The 21,698-nt window shown below is 48.2% G+C and overlaps 1 protein-coding gene across 2 annotated transcripts in view; it reads right to left on the bottom strand.

Moving 5' to 3' along the window:
* Nucleotides 1-5,771: 5,771 nt before the first annotated feature.
* LOC133621514 (SLIT-ROBO Rho GTPase-activating protein 1-like) overlaps nucleotides 5,772-21,698 on the bottom strand; it is a 123,885-nt gene continuing 107,958 nt past the window's right edge. The window contains exons 18-23 of one of the 2 annotated variants that reach the window (XM_061983573.1): nucleotides 14,779-15,003; nucleotides 14,531-14,610; nucleotides 14,172-14,352; nucleotides 9,045-9,176; nucleotides 8,651-8,984; nucleotides 5,772-7,466 (exon numbers count right to left, since the gene is read on the bottom strand). In XM_061983573.1, the coding sequence (XP_061839557.1) occupies nucleotides 7,032-7,466; nucleotides 8,651-8,984; nucleotides 9,045-9,176; nucleotides 14,172-14,352; nucleotides 14,531-14,610; nucleotides 14,779-15,003 (1,387 nt within the window). In that variant the 3' untranslated portion in view covers nucleotides 5,772-7,031. Of the gene's footprint in view, nucleotides 7,467-8,650; nucleotides 9,177-14,171; nucleotides 14,353-14,530; nucleotides 14,611-14,778; nucleotides 15,004-21,698 lie in introns of both variants that reach the window. The other variant, XM_061983572.1, reaches the window with a different exon arrangement.

Raw genomic sequence — 21,698 nt, 5'->3', positions numbered from 1 at the left:
GCAATGTGTCGAAACGCTTCATGACGCCTCATCAACCCATCACTAGAGTATATATATATGTCTTATGTTTATTTACTGTTTTAGTCATTCCCAGCTGAATATCAGGTCCCACCCGCCTCTCACAGCATCTTCACTATCTGAATCGCTCCCACTGCCCTCTAGTCCTTCACTCTCACTTTCCTCATCCACAAATCTTTCATCCTCGCTCAAATTAATGGGGAAATCGTCGCTTTCTCGGTCCGAATCGCTCTCGCTGCTGGTGGCCATGATTGTAAACAATGTGCAGATGTGAGGAGCTCCACAACCTGTGACGTCACGCTACTAGTCTGCTACTTCCGGTACAGGCAAGGCTTTTTTATCAGCGACCAAAAGTTGCAAACTTTATCGTCGATGTTCTCTACTAAATCCTTTCAGCAAAAATATGGCAATATCGCGAAATGATCAAGTATGACACATAGAATGGACCTGCTATCCCCGTTTAAATAAGAAAATCGCATTTCAGTAGGCCTTTAAAACTTTGTTAAACGCGGCACGCTTGGCTCCTGTGAAAGTGTCTGCCAGTGGGACCGCTAGGAAGCGACTTCCACAGGTATCAAAACGGACTTTTCAGTATGAAGTAGGAATCGTCTCACGGGCCACTCCATTAGGTCATACTTGCCAACCTTGAGACCTCCGATTTCGGGAGGTGGGGGAGGGGGGTGGGCGTGGTCGGGGTGGGACGGGGGCGTGGTTGGGGGCGCGGCTAAAAGGGGAGGAGTATATTTACAGCTAGAATTCACCAAGTCAAGTATTTCATATATATATATATATATATATATATATATATATATATATATATATATATATATATATATATATGTATGTGTGGGAAAAAAAATCACAAGACTATTTCATCTCTACAGGCCTGTTTCATGAGGGGGGGTTCCCTCAATCATCAGGAGAAAATCTCCTGATGATTGAGGGAACCCCCCCTCATGAAACAGGCCTGTAGAGATGAAATAGTCTTGTGATTTTTTTTCCCACACATACATATATTGCGCTCTACTACGGTATCGAGCACTATTTTTTGGATAACCTTATTAAGACATATATATATATATATATATATATATATATATATATATATATATATATATATATATATATAAGAAATACTTGACCTTCAGTGAATTCTAGCTATATATATATTTTTTAATTTTATTATATATATATATATATATATATATATATACGTATATATATATATTTATTTTATTATATATATATATATATATATAATAAATACTTTAATTTCAGGGTTCATTTATTTACACATATACACACACATAACACTCATCTACTCATTGTTGAGTTAAGGGTTGAATTGTCCATCTTTGTTCTATTCTCTGTCACTATTTTTCGAACCATGCTGAACGCCCTCTCTGATGATGCATTACTGTGTGGCACGCACAAAAGTGCTTTCATCAAATGCTGTACCGTATTTTCCGCACCATAAGGCGCCCTGGGTTATAAGCCGCGCCTTCAATGAACGGCATATTTCAAAACTTTGTCCACCTATAAGCCGCCCGGTGTTATAAGCCGCATCTAACTGCGCTAAAGGAATGTAAAAAAAACAGTCAGATAGGTCAGTCAAACTTTAATAATATATTAAAAACCAGCGTGATGTGGGCGCGCATGGAGTCGTATATCAACATGGACGGAGCTGCGTGAAAAAAGCCACCCGGCCTCTTCGCGTAAACTTACCTTAACCACTCGCTCATCTTTTCTTCATCCATCCATCCCTTCGAGTTAGCTTTTATGATGACGCCGGCTGGAAAGGTCTCTTTTGGCAAGGTCTTCCTTTTGAATATCACCATGGGTGGAAGTTTCTGGCCATTAGCATGGCAAGCTAGAACCACAGTGAAGGATGACTTCTCATTCCCTGTGGTGCGAATATTCACCGTACGTGCTCCCGTTGTATCCACAGTGCGGTTCACAGGAATATCAAAAGTCAGTGGAACCTCGTCCATGTTGATAATGTTCTCTGGCCGGATCTTTTTTTCAGCTATCTTGTTTTTACAATATGCACGGAAAGTAGCCAGCTTTTCTTGAAAGTCTTTAGGCAGTTGCTGTGAAATAGTAGTCCGTGTGCGGATGGAGAGATTGCGTCTTTTCATGAACCGAAAACCTGTCGCTTAGTAGGAGCCATTTTGTGGTCTTTACAGATGTAAACACACAAAGGAAATGAAACGTACGGTAATATCCGCGCGCTTCTTCTTCTACGGGGGCGGGTGGTTGCTTACAGTAGAAGAAGAAGCGCTTCCTCTTCTATGGGGGCGGGTGCTTACCTTGGCGGTTGCTTGCGTAGAAGAAGAAGCACTTCCTCTTTTACGGGGAAAAAAGATGGCGGCTGTTTACCGTAGTTGCGAGACCGAAACTTTATGAAAATGAATCTTAATATTAATCCATATATAAAGCGCACCGGGTTATAAGCCGCACTGTCAGCTTTTGAGTAAATTTGTGGTTTTTAGGTGCGGCTAATAGTGCGGAAAATACGGTACATGGCAGTATTGTCCTGTTTACGGCAGACGAACTGCTTTACGGTATACAAAAACCTGACTGCTGTTGTTGTGTGTTGTTACCGCGCTGGGAGGACGTTAATGAAACTGCCTAAAAATAAACCCACATAAGAAACCAAGAACTCGCCCTCCATCATTCTAGAGTTATAACGTCATTGGGCAGGTATGCTGTTTATATTGTGGGAAAGCGGACTCAGGTCCGCATGGAGCTGGAGGGGGCGTGGCCTCCAGCTCCGCCTGAACTTCGGGACATTTTCGGGAGAAAATTTGTCCCGGGAGGTTTTCGGGAGAGGCGCTGAATTTCGGGAGGGTTGGCAAGTATGCATTAGGTACACAATCTGATGAAATGTCATACAAAAATAATCAATGCTGTGTACCTGATGCAGAGGTCAGAGGTCAAAGGGTGCACTCAAGGTAAAAAGAAAAGAAAAGACTGTTTATTGCTAATTCATGAGTGTTTATTGGTAATAAATACGACACAATAATACCTTCCTTTTGGCTATATGAGCTCATTTTGGAGGAAGCTCAGGTTTCAAACATCAACACCAACGGACTAAAACATTTCCTGTTTCACATTCAAAGACCCGCCCCCCGTCCACCCTCCACCCACCCTAACCCCCTCCCCCCGTTAAGTTGAAATGCACCAACATGTGATGACGCTACATGCCAAGGACACGATCCTACACGAGTGCAAAGGTCACGATGGGGGGTAAATGTTGAGAATTCTAGCAAAAAACATTTTTTTGACGATCGATTTCATTCAGAGTGCTGCGGCGCTTCCTTTTTAGACATGCGTGTGTGGATTCACCCCCCCCAAAAAAAAAGCATAAAAAAAAGGCACTTTCACATTCACACACACACACACGCACGTGCACATGTTTTTAATGAGCACGTGCACACCGGTCACATTCACTGTGCTGTTCAAGTGTTGTTGGGGGTTTCTTTACCACGGAGCCCCACCCTGTTCACTCCCTGTGAGTATAAGGTTAACTTGTGAGTTTAGTGTAGCGAGCAGGTAAACGTCGTTAACACACACACCCTCAAACGCACACACACACACACACACACACACTAAATGGCATGCTTTTCCAACTTGCACTTGCGTGTTCTGGCACTCAAGGCAGGCAATAATAATCTATGGTCTATCACTATTATAGTAGCTCTGCACGTACAAGGCCAGGCAGTACACACACACACACACACACACACACACACACACACACACACACACACACACACACACACACACACACACACACACACACACACACACACATTCTTGTTTTTGTCACCTTCTTGAGACCTCCGCAAAAAAAACCCTACCTCTTTACAACCGATTTATACGACAGATATTTCAAGATTTGTATTTACGACATCGGGGGCGGTACCTCTGGATTGGCAGACCGGGGGTGGTGGTTCCTCTCTTTTAAGAAGGGGAACCGGAGGGTGTGTTCTAACTATCGTGGGATCACACTCCTCAGCCTTCCCGGTAAGGTCTATTCAGGTGTACTGGAGAGGAGGCTACGCCGGATAGTCGAACCTCGGATTCAGGAGGAACAGTGTGGTTTTCGTCCTGGCCAGCTCTATACTCTCGGCAGGGTCCTTGAGGGTGCATGGGAGTTTGCCCAACCAGTCTACATGTGTTTTGTGGACTTGGAGAAGGCATTCGACCGTGTCCCTCGGGAAGTCCTGTGGGGAGTGCTCAGAGAGTATGGGGTATCGGACTATCTGATTGTGGCGGTCCGCTCCCTGTATGATCAGTGCCAGAGCTTGGTCCGCATTGCCGGCAGTAAGTCGGACACGTTTCCAGTAAGGGTTGGACTCCGCCAAGGCTGCCCTTTGTCACCCATTCTGTTCATAACTTTTATGGACAGAATTTCTAGGGGCAGTCAAGGCGTTGAGGGGATCCGGTTTGGTGGCTGCAGGATTAGGTCTCTGCTTTTTGCAGATGATGTGGTCCTGATGGCTTCATCTGGCCAGGATCTTCAGCTCTCACTGGATCGGTTCGCAGCCGAGTGTGAAGCGACTGGGATGAGAATCAGCACCTCCAAGTCCGAGTCCATGGTTCTCGCCCGGAAAAGGGTGGAATGCCATCTTCGGGTTGGGGGAGGAGATCTTGCCCCAAGTGGAGAAGTTCAAGTACCTCGGAGTCTTGTTCACGAGTGAGGGAAGAGTGGATCGTGAGATCGACAGGCGGATCGGTGCGGCGTCTTCAGTAATGCGGACGCTGTATCGATCCGTTGTGGTGAAGAAGGAGCTGAGCCGGAAGGCAAAGCTCTCGATTTACCAGTCGAGCTACGTTCCCATCCTCACCTATGGTCATGAGCTTTGGGTTATGACCGAAAGGACAAGATCACGGGTACAAGCGGCCGAAATGAGTTTCCTCCGCCGGGTGGCGGGGCTCTCCCTTAGAGATAGGGTGAGAAGCTCTGCCATCCGGGGGGAGCTCAAAGTAAAGCCGCTGCTCCTCCACATGGAGAGGAGCCAGATGAGGTGGTTCGGGCATCTGGTCAGGATGCCACCCGGTCGCCTCCCTCGGGAGGTGTTTAGGGCACGTCCGACCGGTAGGAGGCCACGGGGAAGACCCAGGACACGCTGGGAAGACTATGTCTCCCGGTTGGCCTGGGAACGCCTCGGGATCCCCCGGGAGAAGCTGGACGAAGTGGCTGGGGAGAGGGAAGTCTGGGCTTCCCTGCTTAGGCTGCTGCCCCCGCGACCCGACCTCGGATAAGCGGAAGAAGATTTTTGTTTGTAATTGTTTTTTCAATCCATCCATCCATTTTCTTCCGCTTATCCGAGGCCGGGTCGTGGGGGCAGCAGCCTAAGCAGAGAAGCCCAGACTTCCCTCTCCCCAGCCACTTCGTCCAGCTCCTCCCGGGGGGATCCCGAGGCGTTCCTCTCAATGTGGAGGAGCAGGGGCTTTACTCTGAGCTCCTCCCGGATGACAGAGCTTCTCACCCTATCTCTGAGGGAGAGACCCGCCAACCGGCGGAGGAAACTCATACCTGTGATCTTGTCCTTTCGGTCATAACCCAAAGCTCATGACCATAGGTGAGGATGGGAACGTAGATCGACCGGTAAATTGAGAGCTTTGCCTTCCGGCTCAGCTCCTTCTTCACCACAACGGATCGATACATTACTGAAGGCGCCGCACTGATGCGCCTGTCGATCTCACGATCCACTCTTCCCTCACTCGTGAACTAGACTCCGAGGTACTTGAACTCCTCCAAATGGTTTTTAATTGTCATTATTTACTTCAACTTATTACAGTATGTCTCTATATAGATATTTATTTACATTTTTCAATTCATTTTGGCCAAAGGGGGCGCATTTCAATTTCTCTCTCACACACACACACGTGTTATTATATGTTGGCCAGAGGGGGAGCACTTCAAATCTTTTACACACACTTGTTATTTCATATGTTGACCAGAGGGGGGGAGCACTTTTAAAACCGACACACAGTCAATTAGAAAATATCCCTCCTTTTTGGGACCACCCTAATTTTGATAGATTTCACCACGGCGTGGCGGCCGGGTGGGAGAGTGGCCGTGCCGGCGACCCGAGGGTTCCTGGTTCGATCCCCACCTTCTACCAACCGAGTCACGTCCGTTGTGTCCTTGAGCAAGACACTTCACCCGTGCTCCTGTTGGGTCGTGGTTAGGGTCTTGCCACCATCAGTGTGTGAATGGGTGAATGTGGAAATAGTGTTTGAGTACCTTGAAGGTAGAAAAACGCTCTACAAGTATAACCCATTTACCATTTACCACCGGGGGTGCAAATGAGACATTCTCTATTAGATGCAACGGTTTTCCGTAATGGGACCATGTTTTCGCTCTTAACTTGTTCACACCTCCTCATATGGAAGGTACTTTTCCTTGTTGATGTCTCAAGAAGGTCGGAAATACAAGAAAACACACACAGGCCCCAAAAAGTTCCCTCTAAGCGTGGCACCCTGTATGAAGCCCCTCCCCTGACTCTTCAAAATAAAAATAAAAAAAAGGCTCTTTAAGTTTGGTGAGCGGCCATGTTGGCTCGGCTAACATTCGGTAGATGAACAGTCGTTAAAACATTCAATCGTTAGCTGGACGCATGAGTCCCTGAGCGCCCGCCAGGGGGCGCCAGTGAGTTTAGCAGCTGAACTGAGTAGAAAATAAATAAAGAGTATAGCATCGTGGCCCAGGTCACGGTGGTTGCCGGGGCAACCGTCCAACATTCACATGACTAAACTAAACATGTTAGGTCTCTTTTCACACGTCAGTCACTTTGCTAAATGCTTCTGTACAAGAAGAAGAAGAGAACACAGCAACCTGACAACACACTTATTATTATTATTATTATTATTAATATCATATATTGGATAGGACCATATTTAAACCCTCACTTGTCCTAAAGTCTACCCTCAAACATTTAGCAGTACCCTGATCTCCTCTACTGGACCACTTTTGGCCTGATTGGGACTTTTGAGCTGGCTCACATGGTGCAGGATTTGTCGAGTGGCGGGGGCAGAGGCGGGGTGCTGCTCTTGGGCGGCACTGCGGGTTTGGGCCTCAGGGCCGGAGGCCTCAACGGGAGCCCCATGCGAGCAACTGCCACGGGCTTGAAGGATCCCAAGGTGTCGGGGGAAGGGTTGGACGGCCTGGGCGGTCCGGCCGGAGGTCCCGGGAGCGGGCTGATGGGACTTAGAGGAGTGAGTGGGCTCGGGGTGCCGGGAGTGCCAGGGGTTCCCGGTGTCCCCGGCGTGCTGGGGGTGCTATGAGGGCTCGGGGACTCTGAGGAGCATGGGGCGGCTGGGCCGTTCTTCACCTGCTCCAGTGTGTCCAGAACCACGTCCGGCGCCGGCCTGCACCCCTGTCGCTCCATGTGCCGAAAGTCCCCCAAGGCCACCGTCACCTTCTCCTCGATGTCCTGCAAGACGTTCGCAATATCAAAGCGTGCCCGTTAGAGATGCGCGGATAGGCAATTATTTCATCCGCAACCGCATCAGAAAGTCGTCAACCATCCGCCATCCACCCGATGTAACATTTGATCAGAACCGCACCCACCCGCCATCCGCCCGCACCCGCCCGTTGTTATATATCTAATATAGACGATGCAAGGCATTAGTGAGGTTATAAAGCTTTTGCCTGTTAAAGAAAGGAGACTGATCCAATGCAGCACAGACATTCGCGTGCCACGCTGTCACGACCCAGACGCACACCAGTGCGCAATCATATGGGAGCCGCGCTGAGCGCACCTCCAAGCGCATCTCCCTGCCGGCGACGGCCGGGTATGGGCCCGACGCTCCAGCGCCATCCATTTTCAGGGCTAGTTGATTCGGCAGGTGGGTTGTTACACACTCCTTAGCGGGTTCCGACGTCCATGGCCACCGTCCTGCTGTCTATATCAACCAGGGTGAGCCCCACCCCTTTCGTGAGCGCACTGCGCGCGGAGTGACCCCTGTTACGCGCCCCCGGCAACAGGGGTGGCGGGCAGGTAAGCTGCGCGGGCGGAGCGCGCGGAGTGACCCCTGTTACGAGCCCCCGGCCACGGGGGTGGCGGGCAGGTAAGCTGCTTACCTGCTGCGCGTGACGCCGGCCGCGGCGAAGGCGGACGAGGCGGGGTGTCGGTGCGGTGGGCGCGGTGGTGACCCTGGACGTGCGTCGGGCCCTTCTCGCGGATCGCCTCAGCTACGGCTCCCGGTGGGGCCCTCTCGGGGGAAGGGGCCTCGGTCCCGGACCCCGGCGAGGCGTCGGGGGCCTTCTCTGCTCCGTAAAAGTGTCCATCTCTTTTTTTTTTTTTTTTCTGTTGTGGCATATGCAGCAGGTGCCTGCTCGTTTTTCGTATGTGTGTAACAACATTTAACTATGTATATATATTTCCGAATTGGTTTAACTGCCACCCGCCTGAATCTATTTAAAATCAAATTTTTTTTAATTTCAACCGCCCGACCCGACCCGACCCGCCCCGACCCGACCCGACCCGCGGATAAAATCTAATTTTTTAAAAATTTCATCCGCCCGATCCGCGGATAATCCGCGGACTCCGCGGTTGTGCCCGCAAACCGCGCATCTCTAGTGCCCGTGGTCTTTGTTAGTCCCACCAGAACCTACCTGAGCCAGCGTGCTGGGGTCCAGCGCTCGTGTTCGATAGGAGTCGGCAAAGCCGTGCTGGCCGCTGCTGGACCGTCGTATGGGCGTGTCCTCCGGCCTCCGCAGTGAGTCGTGGCGGCCCACCGTCACGGTGACGGCGGCTGAGCGGCGCCGGCGCTCGGGGCTGTCGAGGGGCGGAGTCAAACCCTGGCTCCGCCCTAGTAGCAGCTCCCTGGGACTGAAGTGACCCGTCACCGGTGGCGAGCTCCTCTCCATGGTCGCCCCGTTACCATGGCAGTCGTTGGAGCGTCCCAGGGGACGGCGAAACAAGCCGTCGGTTCGCTTCCTCCTGTGGCTGTCGTGAGGAATGTTTCGATTATTACTGCCGAGCAGCACCTTTTTTTTTAACACACACCTGTTATACAACTCTGGCGGTCGAATGTCGGTGGGCGAGCACAGGTCTCGGGTGGACCTCTTGTCGTCTGTGCTGCTGCTTCCGCCATCGCTGTCCGCTTTTTGACTGAGCGTGTCTGACATGGCGTCGCCCCTGTACACCCCCCCCACCCACACACACCAACAGAGCAGAAGTCACTGAGCAGCAATCATCATTTAAAGGGGAACATTATCACCAGACCTATGTAAGCGTCAATATACAGGTAAAAGCCAGTAAATTAGAATATTTTGAAAAACTTGATTTATTTCAGTAATTGCATTCAAAAGGTGTAACTTGTACATTATATTTATTCATTGCACACAGACTGATGCATTCAAATGTTTATTTCATTTAATTTTGATGATTTGAAGTGGCAACAAATGAAAATCCAAAATTCCGTGTGTCACAAAATTAGAATATTACTTAAGGCTAATACAAAAAAGGGATTTTTAGAAATGTTGGCCAACTGAAAAGTATGAAAATGAAAAATATGAGCATGTACAATACTCAATACTTGGTTGGAGCTCCTTTTGCCTCAATTACTGCGTTAATGCGGCGTGGCATGGAGTCGATGAGTTTCTGGCACTGCTCAGGTGTTATGAGAGCCCAGGTTGCTCTGATAGTGGCCTTCAACTCTTCTGCGTTTTTGGGTCTGGCATTCTGCATCTTCCTTTTCACAATACCCCACAGATTTTCTATGGGGCTAAGGTCAGGGGAGTTGGCGGGCCAATTTAGAACAGAAATACCATGGTCCGTAAACCAGGCACGGGTAGATTTTGCGCTGTGTGCAGGCGCCAAGTCCTGTTGGAACTTGAAATCTCCATCTCCATAGAGCAGGTCAGCAGCAGGAAGCATGAAGTGCTCTAAAACTTGCTGGTAGACGGCTGCGTTGACCCTGGATCTCAGGAAACAGAGTGGACCGACACCAGCAGATGACATGGCACCCCAAACCATCACTGATGGTGGAAACTTTACACTAGACTTCAGGCAACGTGGATCCTGTGCCTCTCCTGTCTTCCTCCAGACTCTGGGACCTCGATTTCCAAAGGAAATGCAAAATTTGCATGGTTGGGTGATGGTTTGGGGTGCCATGTCATCTGCTGGTGTCGGTCCACTCTGTTTCCTGAGATCCAGGGTCAACGCAGCCGTCTACCAGCAAGTTTTAGAGCACTTCATGCTTCCTGCTGCTGACCTGCTCTATGGAGATGGAGATTCCAAGTTCCAACAGGACTTGGCGCCTGCACACAGCGCAAAATCTACCCGTGCCTGGTTTACGGACCATGGTATTTCTGTTCTAAATTGGCCCGCCAACTCTCCTGACCTTAGCCCCATAGAAAATCTGTGGGGTATTGTGAAAAGGAAGATGCAGAATGCCAGACCCAAAAACGCAGAAGAGTTGAAGGCCACTATCAGAGCAACCTGGGCTCTCATAACACCTGAGCAGTGCCAGAAACTCATCGACTCCATGCCACGCCGCATTAACGCAGTAATTGAGGCAAAAGGAGCTCCAACCAAGTATTGAGTATTGTACATGCTCATATTTGTCATTTTCATACTTTTCAGTTGGCCAACATTTCTAAAAATCCCTTTTTTGTATTAGCCTTAAGTAATATTCTAATTTTGTGACACACGGAATTTTGGATTTTCATTTGTTGCCACTTCAAATCATCAAAATTAAATGAAATAAACATTTGAATGCATCAGTCTGTGTGCAATGAATAAATATAATGTACAAGTTACACCTTTTGAATGCAATTACTGAAATAAATCAAGTTTTTCAAAATATTCTAATTTACTGGCTTTTACCTGTAGTTTTTTAACCGATTTCCGAACTCTAAATGGGTGAATTTTGGCGAAATAAACGCCTTTCTAATATTCGCTCTCGGAGCAATGACGTCACAATGTGACGTCGCATCGGGAAGCAATCCGCCATTTTCTCAAACACCGAGTCAAATCAGCTCTGTTATTTTCCGTTTTTTTCGACTGTTTTCCGTACTTTGGAGACATCATGCCTCGTCGGTGTGTTGTCGGAGGGTGTAACAACACCAACAGGGACGGATTCAAGTTGCACCAGTGGCCCAAAGATGCCAAAGTGGCAAGAAATTGGACGTTTGTTCCGCACACTTTACCGACGAAAGCTATGCTACGACAGAGATGGCAAGAATGTGTGGATATCCTGCGACACTCAAAGCAGATGCATTTCCAACCATAAAGTCAAAGAAATCTGCCGCCAGACCCCCATTGAATCTGCCGGAGTGTGTGAGCAATTCAGGGACAAAGGGCCTCGCTAGCACGGCAAGCAATGGCGGCAGTTTGTTCCCGCAGACGAGCGAGCTAAACCCCCTGGATGTCTTGGCTCACACCGTCCCGAAGATGATCAAGAGAAGAATATCGACCCTAGCTTCCCTGGCCTGCTGACATGAGGGTATGTCTACAGAATATATTAATTGATGAAAATTGGGCTGTCTGCACTCTCAAAGTGCATGTTGTTGCCAAATGTATTTCATATGCTGTAAACCTAGTTCATAGTTGTTAGTTTCCTTTAATGCCAAACAAACACATACCAATCGTTGGTTAGAAGGCGATCGCCGAATTCGTCCTCGCTTTCTCCCGTCGTGTCGTTTTCGTCGGTTTCGCTTGCATACGGTTCAAACCGATATGGCTCAATAGCTTCAGTTTCTTCTTCAATTTGGTTTTCGCTACCTGCCTCCACACTACAACCATCCGTTTCAATACATGCGTAATCTGTTGAATCGCTTAAGCCGCTGAAATCCGAGTCTGAATCCGAGCTAATGTCGCTATACCTTGCTGTTCTTTCCGCCATGTTTGTTTGTGTTGGCTTCACTATGTGACGTGTCGGAGGCAGATATTTACATATATCCGAATTTAAGTTGTACTTCTTCCATTTCTTTGTCATATTTGAAAACAGCTGGTGTTTTCCACTTCTTCTCTTGATGCTCTGTCAGCAAGCAAACTGTGTGTGTTAACCTTGAGTTCTTTGGAATGTATTATGGCTAGGGAGACGTTGTGCTTGTGTTATGGCTAGGGAGGGGGAAGGAAAGAGAGGTTTTTGGCGTTGGGAAGACAGACCATTTTGGGGAGGCGCAATAGAATGTTCTAGGGTTAGACTGGTCTCAATCAATGTACAGGTAAAAGCCAGTAAATTAGAATATTTTGAAAAACTTGATTTATTTCAGTAATTGCATTCAAAAGGTGTAACTTGTACATTATATTTATTCATTGCACACAGACTGATGCATTCAAATGTTTATTTCATTTAATTTTGATGATTTGAAGTGGCAACAAATGAAAATCTAAAATTACGTGTGTCACAAAATTAGAATATTACTTAAGGCTAATACAAAAAAGGGATTTTTAGAAATGTTGGCCAACTGAAAAGTATGAAAATGAAAAATATGAGCATGTACAATACTCAATACTTGGTTGGAGCTCCTTTTGCCTCAATTACTGCGTTAATGCGGCGTGGCATGGAGTCGATGAGTTTCTGGCACTGCTCAGGTGTTGTGAGAGCCCAGGTTGCTCTGATAGTGGCCTTCAACTCTTCTGCGTTTTTGGGTCTGGCATTCTGCATCTTCCTTTTCACAATACCCCACAGATTTTCTATGGGGCTAAGGTCAGGGGAGTTGGCGGGCCAATTTAGAACAGAAATACCATGGTCCGTAAACCAGGCACGGGTAGATTTTGCGCTGTGTGCAGGCGCCAAGTCCTGTTGGAACTTGAAATCTCCATCTCCATAGAGCAGGTCAGCAGCAGGAAGCATGAAGTGCTCTAAAACTTGCTGGTAGACGGCTGCGTTGACCCTGGATCTCAGGAAACAGAGTGGACCGACACCAGCAGATGACATGGCACCCCAAACCATCACCCAACCATGCAAATTTTGCATTTCCTTTGGAAATCGAGGTCCCAGAGTCTGGAAGAAGACAGGAGAGGCACAGGATCCACGTTGCCTGAAGTCTAGTGTAAAGTTTCCACCATCAGTGATGGTTTGGGGTGCCATGTCATCTGCTGGTGTCGGTCCACTCTGTTTCTTGAGATCCAGGGTCAACGCAGCCGTCTACCAGCAAGTTTTAGAGCACTTCATGCTTCCTGCTGCTGACCTGCTCTATGGAGATGGAGATTTCAAGTTCCAACAGGGCTTGGCGCTTGCACACAGCGCAAAATCTACCCGTGCCTGGTTTACGGACCATGGTATTTCTGTTCTAAATTGGCCCGCCAACTCCCCTGACCTTAGCCCCATAGAAAATCTGTGGGGTATTGTGAAAAGGAAGATGCAGAATGCCAGACCCAAAAACGCAGAAGAGTTGAAGGCCACTATCAGAGCAACCTGGGCTCTCATAACACCTGAGCAGTGCCAGAAACTCATCGACTCCATGCCACGCCGCATTAACGCAGTAATTGAGGCAAAAGGAGCTCCAACCAAGTATTGAGTATTGTATATGCTCATATTTTTCATTTTCATACTTTTCAGTTGGCCAACATTTCTAAAAATCCCTTTTTTTGTATTAGCCTTAAGTAATATTCTAATTTTGTGACACACGGAGTTTTGGATTTTCATTTGTTGCCACTTCAAATCATCAAAATTAAATGAAATAAACATTTGAATGCATCAGTCTGTGTGCAATGAATAAATATAATGTACAAGTTACACCTTTTGAATGCAATTACTGAAATAAATCAAGTTTTTCAAAATATTCCAATTTACTGGCTTTTACCTGTATATTGGCAAAGCTTTGAGAATATACAACAAAAGACCTATTCTGTCTCTGGCGGTTTTTCAACTCGGCTTTAAGTGTCGGAAAGAACTTGGGAGCGAATTGTGACTTGAATTCCCTGGGAGGAACAACTGGTCCAAAACGCAACAGACGTCACAGGAAAATGGCACTTTGAAGCTTTTTTTAGGGATATTGCGTGATGGGTAAAATTTTGAAAAAAACTTCGAAAAATATAATAAGCCACTGGGAACTGATTTTTAATGGTTTTAACCATTCTGAAATTGTGATAATGTTCCCCTTTAAGGGATCAATAGCGTGATTAGTGCGGAGGAAGTCCATCAACATGAGTGCATTGATGAAGATACAGGTCACTTGCCTGTCCTTGACCACGATGTACTGATGCGGCACCAGACCGCGGCTGCCATTGTGGCGCCCCTCCCACCAGTCATGTGACGCCCGCTGGTAGAGCTGCAGCGACGCCCCCTTCTTGAATGACAGCTCGCGACCCGAGCGACCGACGTAGTCGAACCTCGCCACCGCCTCCACTGCCTCGCCCTCTGCAAAGGAGACGGGGTGGGGGGGAGAGAAAGGAGAGTCTATTCATTCCCACAGAGAGAAAGGGAAGGATGTCGCCATGGCTGCAGTTGCTACGGCAACGGCTCTCTCCACCGGCTATCTGAGGTGGTGTTGAGCGTCGGCGGGGCTGACTGTGTAAAGGTCAGAGTGCATGTGTACCCTCGTCGCTGGTCTGGGTCTCGGTGCCGGCATCCGGCTCGGTCTCCTCCAGCGCTCCCGGCTCACTGAATGGACTCTCGCTGCAGGGAGTAGTGGGGGAGGGAAGGGAGACGAGAAGCAGAAGAGCCAGTCTATGAGTGACACAAGCAGCACCAATGCAGGTTGCTATGGTAACAGCACACGAATGCATCACACTATGAAACATCCTCATGTTTGGTCAGCTGATCCAGAAAGTACCAAGACCTCACCAGTACTGCTCGCCCGTCATACAGGTCTCGTAAACCGGGCCCGGCAGCTCCTTGGTGTCTGGAAAGATGCCGTCGTGGTGCAGGATGACGGTCTTGACCACCTCGTTGACGTGGGCCTGACAGGCCACCTGGTCCAGAGCGTCGGGCGTGGGCAGGAGGGTGGGGCCGAACACGATGGCCAAGTTCCCAGCGTCCATCATGTTCTCGTCGCTGTACTTGGACAAGCTAGAGGAGCAGAAGCAGGTCAAACTTTTTGAAAGTGATTTTGATACTTTTTTTTGATGCATGTTTCGTATTGAAATTAATTAATTGGGAAATAATGTTTATACTACGCAGCCGAGTGTGAAGCGACTGGGATGGGAATCAGCACCTCCAAGTCCGAGTCCATGGTTCTCTCCCGGAAAAGGGTGAAGTGCCATCTCCGGGTTGGGGAGGAGATCTTGCCCCAAGTGGAGGAGTTCAAGTACCTCGGAGTCTTGTTCACGAGTGGGGGAAGAGTGGATCGTGAGATCGACAGGCGGATCGGTGCGGCATCTTCAGTAATGCGGACGCTGTATCGATCCGTTGTGGTGAAGAAGGAGCTGAGCCGGAAGGCAAAGCTCTCGATTTACCGGTCGATCTACGTTCCCATCCTCACCTATGGTCATGAGCTTTGGGTCATGACCGAAAGGACAAGATCACGGGTACAAGCGGCCGAAATGAGTTTCCTCCGCCGAGTGGCGGGGCTCTCCCTTAGAGATAGGGTGAGAAGCTCTGTCATCCGGGGGGAGCTCAAAGTAAAGCCGCTGCTCCTCCACATGGAGAGGAGCCAGATGAGGTGGTTCAGGCATCTGGTCAGGATGCCACCCGAACGCCTCCCTAGGAAGGTGTTTCGGGCACGTCCGACCGGTAGGAGGCCACGGGGAAGACCCAGGACACGCTGGGAAGACTATCTCTCCCGGCTGGCCTGGGAACGCCTCGGGATCCCCCGGGAGGAGCTGGACGAAGTGGCTGGGGAGAGGGAAGTCTGGGCTTCCTTGCTTAGGCTGCTGCCCCCGCGACCCGACCTCGGATAAGCGGAAGAAGATGGATGGATGGATGGATGGATGTTTATACTTTTTTGTGCAAAACAGCACATTCAGCACAACTCAAAATCCCGATACAGCTGTTCACCAGCCCAGCACTGATGCTGCGCCTCACCAGAGACTATGTGAACGTCCATGAATTTGCCATTCAATTACAAACCCCGTTTCCATATGAGTTGGGAAATTGTGTTAGATGCAGGCCCGGCCCTAACCAATCTGGCGCCCTAGGCAAGATTTTAGGTGGCGCCCCCCCACATCAGCAGTGAAGTGTATATACTCACAAGAAACCGAATAGCTTTGTCTTTGACCTTTTTTTTTTTACTTACAACTATACCTAATATATAAAGGGGTGGAAAAGTGACTATTACCTGCAGGGCAAACATTAGCTAACCAGAAGGCAATAACAATGTAAACAAAAAACACCTGCTTAAAAGATCTAATACAAATGTCCCTGAGGAATGTAAGGTGGGAGTACTGTAATTACCTAACGTTACATTATTATTTTCCATAACAATTTAGCCCCCTCCACAATATTAACCCGACGTTAAAACAGAACTAGCTATTTATTGATTAGCAATTGCCGAATCATGTAACATTAGCTTAATGCTAAAAAGCCAGGTTACTATCACATTCTGTAACAGACAAATAATTTCATGTAGGCTAACGTTACCTACCTGCTACCTCTGTCTTTTTCTCGTTTCTCCTCCTCTTCTTTTCTCTTTTTTCTTCCCTGGGCACCTGACAGTTTTGGCCGTTTTGACATCTTGTGTTGATTTTTTGATGTGGTGACGTCCAAAAAGAGTCATGATACGGGAAGGGAGGGGGCGTAATGTTGTAACAAATAATATTTCTATTAAATAGGCTTTACTTTGCATTTTAATTAACGTGGGATTATTTTTTGTATTTAGAAATAATAGTATCAACTTTTTTTTTTTTTTTTTTTTTTTTTCTCCAACATTTGTGGAACTGGCGTGGCGCCCCCTGATGGACGGCGCCCTTAGCATTTGCCTATACGGCCTATGCCACGGGCCGGCCCTGGTTAGATGTAAATAAAAACGGAATACAATGATTTGCAAATCATTTTCAACCCATATTCAGTTGAATATGCTACAAAGACAACATATTTAAAGTTCAAACTGATAAACATTTTTTTTATTTGCAAATAATCATTAACTTTAGAATTTGATGCCAGCAACACGTGACAAAGAAGTAGGGAAAGGTGGCAATAAATACTGATAAAGTTGAGGAATGCTCATCAAACACTTATTTGGAACATCCCACAGGTGAACAGGCAAGTTGGGAACAGGTGGGTGCCATGATTGGGTATAAAAGTAGATTCCATGAAATGCTCAGTCATTCACAAACAAGGATGAGGCGAGGGTCACCACTTTGTCAACAAATGCGTGAGCAAATTGTTGAACAGTTTAAGAAAAACCTTTCTCAACCAGCTATTGCAAGGAATTTAGGGATTTCACCATCTACGCTCCGTAATATCATCAAAGGGTTCAGAGAATCTGGAGAAATCACTGCACGTAAGCAGCTAAGCCCGTGACCTTCCATCCCTCAGGCTGTACTGCATCAACAAGCGACATCAGTGTGTAAAGGATATCACCACATGGGCTCAGGAACACTTCAGAAACCCACTGTCAGTAACTACTAGAGATGCGCGGTTTGCAGGCACAACCGCGGAGTCCGCGGATTATCCGCGGATCGGGCGGATGAAATAAAAAAAAATTAGATTTTATCCACAGGTCGGGTCGGGTCGGGTCGGGTCGGGTCGGGTCGGGCGGTTGAAATAAAAAAAAATTAGATTTTAAATAGATTCAGGCGGGTGGCAGTTAAACCAATTGGGAAATATATATACATAGTTAAATGTTGTTACCCACATACGAAAAACGAGCAGGCACCTGCAGCATATGCCACAACAGAAGAAAAAAAAAGAAAAGAGATGGACACTTTTACGGAGCGGAGAAGGGACGCCTCGCCGGGGTCCGGGACCGAGGCCCCTTCCCCCGAGAGGGCCCCACCGGGAGTCGTAGCTGAGGCGATCTGCGAGAAGGGCCCGACGCACGTCCAGGGTCACCACCGCGCCCACCGCACCGACACCCCGCCTCGTCCGCCTTCGCCGCGGCCGGCGTCACGCGCAGCAGGTAAGCAGCTTACCTGGCAGGGGCTCGTAACAGGGGTCACTCCGCGCGCTCCGCCCGCGCAGCTTACCTGCCCGCCACCCCTGTTGCCGGGGGCGCGTAACAGGGGTCACTCCGCGCGCAGTGCGCTCATGAAAGGGGTGGGGCTCACCCTGGTTGATATAGACAGCAGCTAGGACGGTGGCCATGGAAGTTGGAACCCGCTAAGAAGTGTGTAACAACCCACCTGCCGAATCAACTAGCCCTGAAAATGGATGGCGCTGGAGCGTCGGGCCCATACCCGGCCGTCGCCGGCAGCGAGACGTGCTTGGAGGCACGCGAATGTCTGTGCTGCATTGGATCAGTCTCCTTTCTTTAACAGGCAAAAGCTTTATAACCTCACTAATGCCTTGCATCGTCTATATTAGATATATAACAACGGGCGGGTGCGGGCGGGTGCGGTTCTGATCAAATGTTAGATCGGGTGGATGGCGGGTGGTTGACGACTTTCTGATGCGGTTGCGGATGAAATAATTGCCTATCCGCGCATCTCTAGTAACTACAGTTGGTCGCTACATATGTAAGTGCAAGTTAAAACTCTCCTATGCAAGGCGAAAACCGTTTATCAACAACACCCAGAAACGCCGTCGGCTTCGCTGGGCCTGAGCTCATCTAAGATGGACTGATACAAAGTGGAAAAGTTTTTCTTTGGTCTGACGAGTCCACATTTCAAATTGTTTTTGGAAACTGTGGACGTCATGTCCTCCGGACCAAAGAGGAAAAGAACCATCCGGATTGTTATAGGCGCAAAGTGTAAAAGGCAGCATGTGTGATGGTATGGGGGTGTATTAGTGCCCAAGACATGGGTAACTTACACATCTGTGAAGGCGCCATTAATGCTGAAAGGTACATACAGGTTTTGGAGCAACATATGTTGCCATCCAAGCAACGTTACCATGGACGCCCCTGCTTATTTCAGCAAGACAATACCAAGCCACGTGTTACATCAATGTGGCTTCATAGTAAAAGAGTGCGTGTACTAGACTGGCCTGCCTGTAGTCCAGACCTGTTCCCCATTGAAAATGTGTGGCGCATTATGAAGCCTAAAATAGCACAACGGAGACCCCCGGACTGTTGAACAACTTAAGCTGTACATCAAGCAAGAATGGGAAAGAATTCCACCTGAGAAGCTTCAAAAATGTGTCTCCTCAGTTCCCAAACGTTTACTGAGTGTTGTTAAAAGGAAAGGCCATGTAACACAGTGGTGAACATGCCCTTTCCCAACTACTTTGGCACGTGTTGCAGCCATGAAATTCTAAGTTAATTATTATTTGCAAAAAAAAAAATAAAGTTTATGAGTTTGAACATCAAATATGTTGTCTTTGTAGCATATTCAACTGAATATGGGTTGAAAAGGATTTGCAAATCATTGTATTCCGTTTATATTTACATCTAACACAATTTCCCAACTCATATGGAAACGGGGTTTGTATAATCAGTGACACAGCAGGAAGAAGCTAGCAATAATTTCATTCATTTTTTGACATTTTACATCCGCTTATTCACGCTAAACGGGGCCCCCCCATGTTTCTCAACCTTGCTCCTGTTAGTAAAACTGATAGCATGTTAACTTTAGCATGTTAGCATCCTAGGTTGTTTTTTAGCTAATTTTGTAGGTGTACACCTCAGTCATATATTTTGATACTTAAAGCACGCTAACGTTAGCATGGCAACTTTTTTTTAAGCAAATTTTGCAGGCATGCTCCTCAGAGTCACAAACTTGACCTATGCCAGGGGTCGGCAACCCGCGGCTCCGGAGCCGCATGCGGCTCTTTGACCACTCTGATGCGACTCAGCTGCATTCTTGCCAACCCTCCCGATTTGTCCGGGAGACTTCCGGATTTCACTGCCTCTCCCAGGGCGAACATTCTCCGATTTTCACCCGGACAACAAAATTGAGGGCGTGCCGTGATGGCACTGCATTTTGCGTCCTCTACAACCTGTCGTCGCGTCCGCTTTTTCACCTAAGAAACAGCGTGCCGGCCCAGTCACATTTTGTATGCGGCGTCTGCCCACACACCGTACTTGCCAACCTTGAGACCTCCGATTTCGGGAGTTGGGGGGCGGCTAGAATTCACCAAGTCAAGTATTTCATACATAAATATATATATATATATATATATATATTAGAGATGCGCGGATAGGCAATTATTTCATCCGCAACCGCATCAGAAAGTCGTCAACCATCCGCCATCCACCCGATGTAACATTTGATCAGAACCGCACCCGCCCGCACCCGCCCGTTGTTATATATCTAATATAGACGATGCAAGGCATTAGTGAGGTTGTAAAGCTTTTGCCTGTTAAAGAAAGGAGACTGATCCAATGCAGCACAGACATTCGCGTGCCACGCTGTCACGACCCAGACGCACACCAGTGCGCAATCATATGGGAGCCGCGCTGAGCGCACCTCCAAGCGCGTCTCGCTGCCGGCGACGGCCGGGTATGGGCCCGACGCTCCAGCGCCATCCATTTTCAGGGCTAGTTGATTCGGCAGGTGGGTTGTTACACACTCCTTAGCGGGTTCCGACTTCCATGGCCACCGTCCTGCTGTCTATATCAACCAGGGTGAGCCCCACCCCTTTCGTGAGCGCACTGCGCGCGGAGTGACCCCTGTTACGCGCCCCCGGCAACAGGGGTGGCGGGCAGGTAAGCTGCGCGGGCGGAGCGCGCGGAGTGACCCCTGTTACGAGCCCCCGGCCACGGGGGTGGCGGGCAGGTAAGCTGCTTACCTGCTGCGCGTGACGCCGGCCGCGGCGAAGGCGGACGAGGCGGGGTGTCGGTGCGGTGGGCGCGGTGGTGACCCTGGACGTGCGTCGGGCCCTTCTCGCGGATCGCCTCAGCTACGGCTCCCGGTGGGGCCCTCTCGGGGGAAGGGGCCTCGGTCCCGGACCCCGGCGAGGCGTCTCTTCTCCGCTCCGTAAAAGTGTCTATCTCTTCTTTTTTTTTTTCTTCTGTTGTGGCATATGCTGCAGGTGCCTGCTCGTTTTTCGTATGTGGGTAACAACATTTAACTATGTATATATATTTCCAAATTGGTTTAACTGCCACCCGCCTGAATCTATTTAAAATCTAATTTTTTTTTATTTCAACCGCCCGACCCGACCCGACCCGCGGATAAAATCTAATTTTTTTTAATTTCATCCGCCCGATCCGCGGATTATCCGCGGACTCCGCGGTTGTGCCCGCAAACCGCGCATCTCTAATACATATATATATATATATATATATATATATATATATATATATATATATATATATAAAACCCAACATGCCGACTAATAAACCCAACTAAATCTGAAATAGGAAAAATCAGCAAAATAATCCTGGACAGAGTCAACACAAAAATCAAGGACAAAACACCACTCAACCAATGGAGAAATACAGCAGCAGTAATCAAATGGTTCAACAACATCCAAGACAAACAACAGCACAACTTTATCTCCTTTGATATCGAGGAATTTTACCCTTCCATCACGCAAGACCTACTGACTCAAGCACTAGACTTCGCCTCAGACTACGACTCAATCACAGGCAACGAAAGAAACATCATCATCCACGCAAAAAACTCCATTCTCATCCACAACAGTACACCATGGCAAAAAAAGAACAATGCAACATTTGACGTCACTATGGGAAGTTTTGACGGAGCAGAAACGTGTGAACTCGT

The sequence above is a fragment of the Nerophis lumbriciformis genome, linkage group LG25 (assembly GCF_033978685.3).
Source record: "Nerophis lumbriciformis linkage group LG25, RoL_Nlum_v2.1, whole genome shotgun sequence".
NCBI lineage: Eukaryota > Metazoa > Chordata > Actinopteri > Syngnathiformes > Syngnathidae > Nerophis > Nerophis lumbriciformis.
Note: the sequence above shows the minus strand (reverse complement) of the source record. Positions and strands in the feature narration are given on the sequence as shown.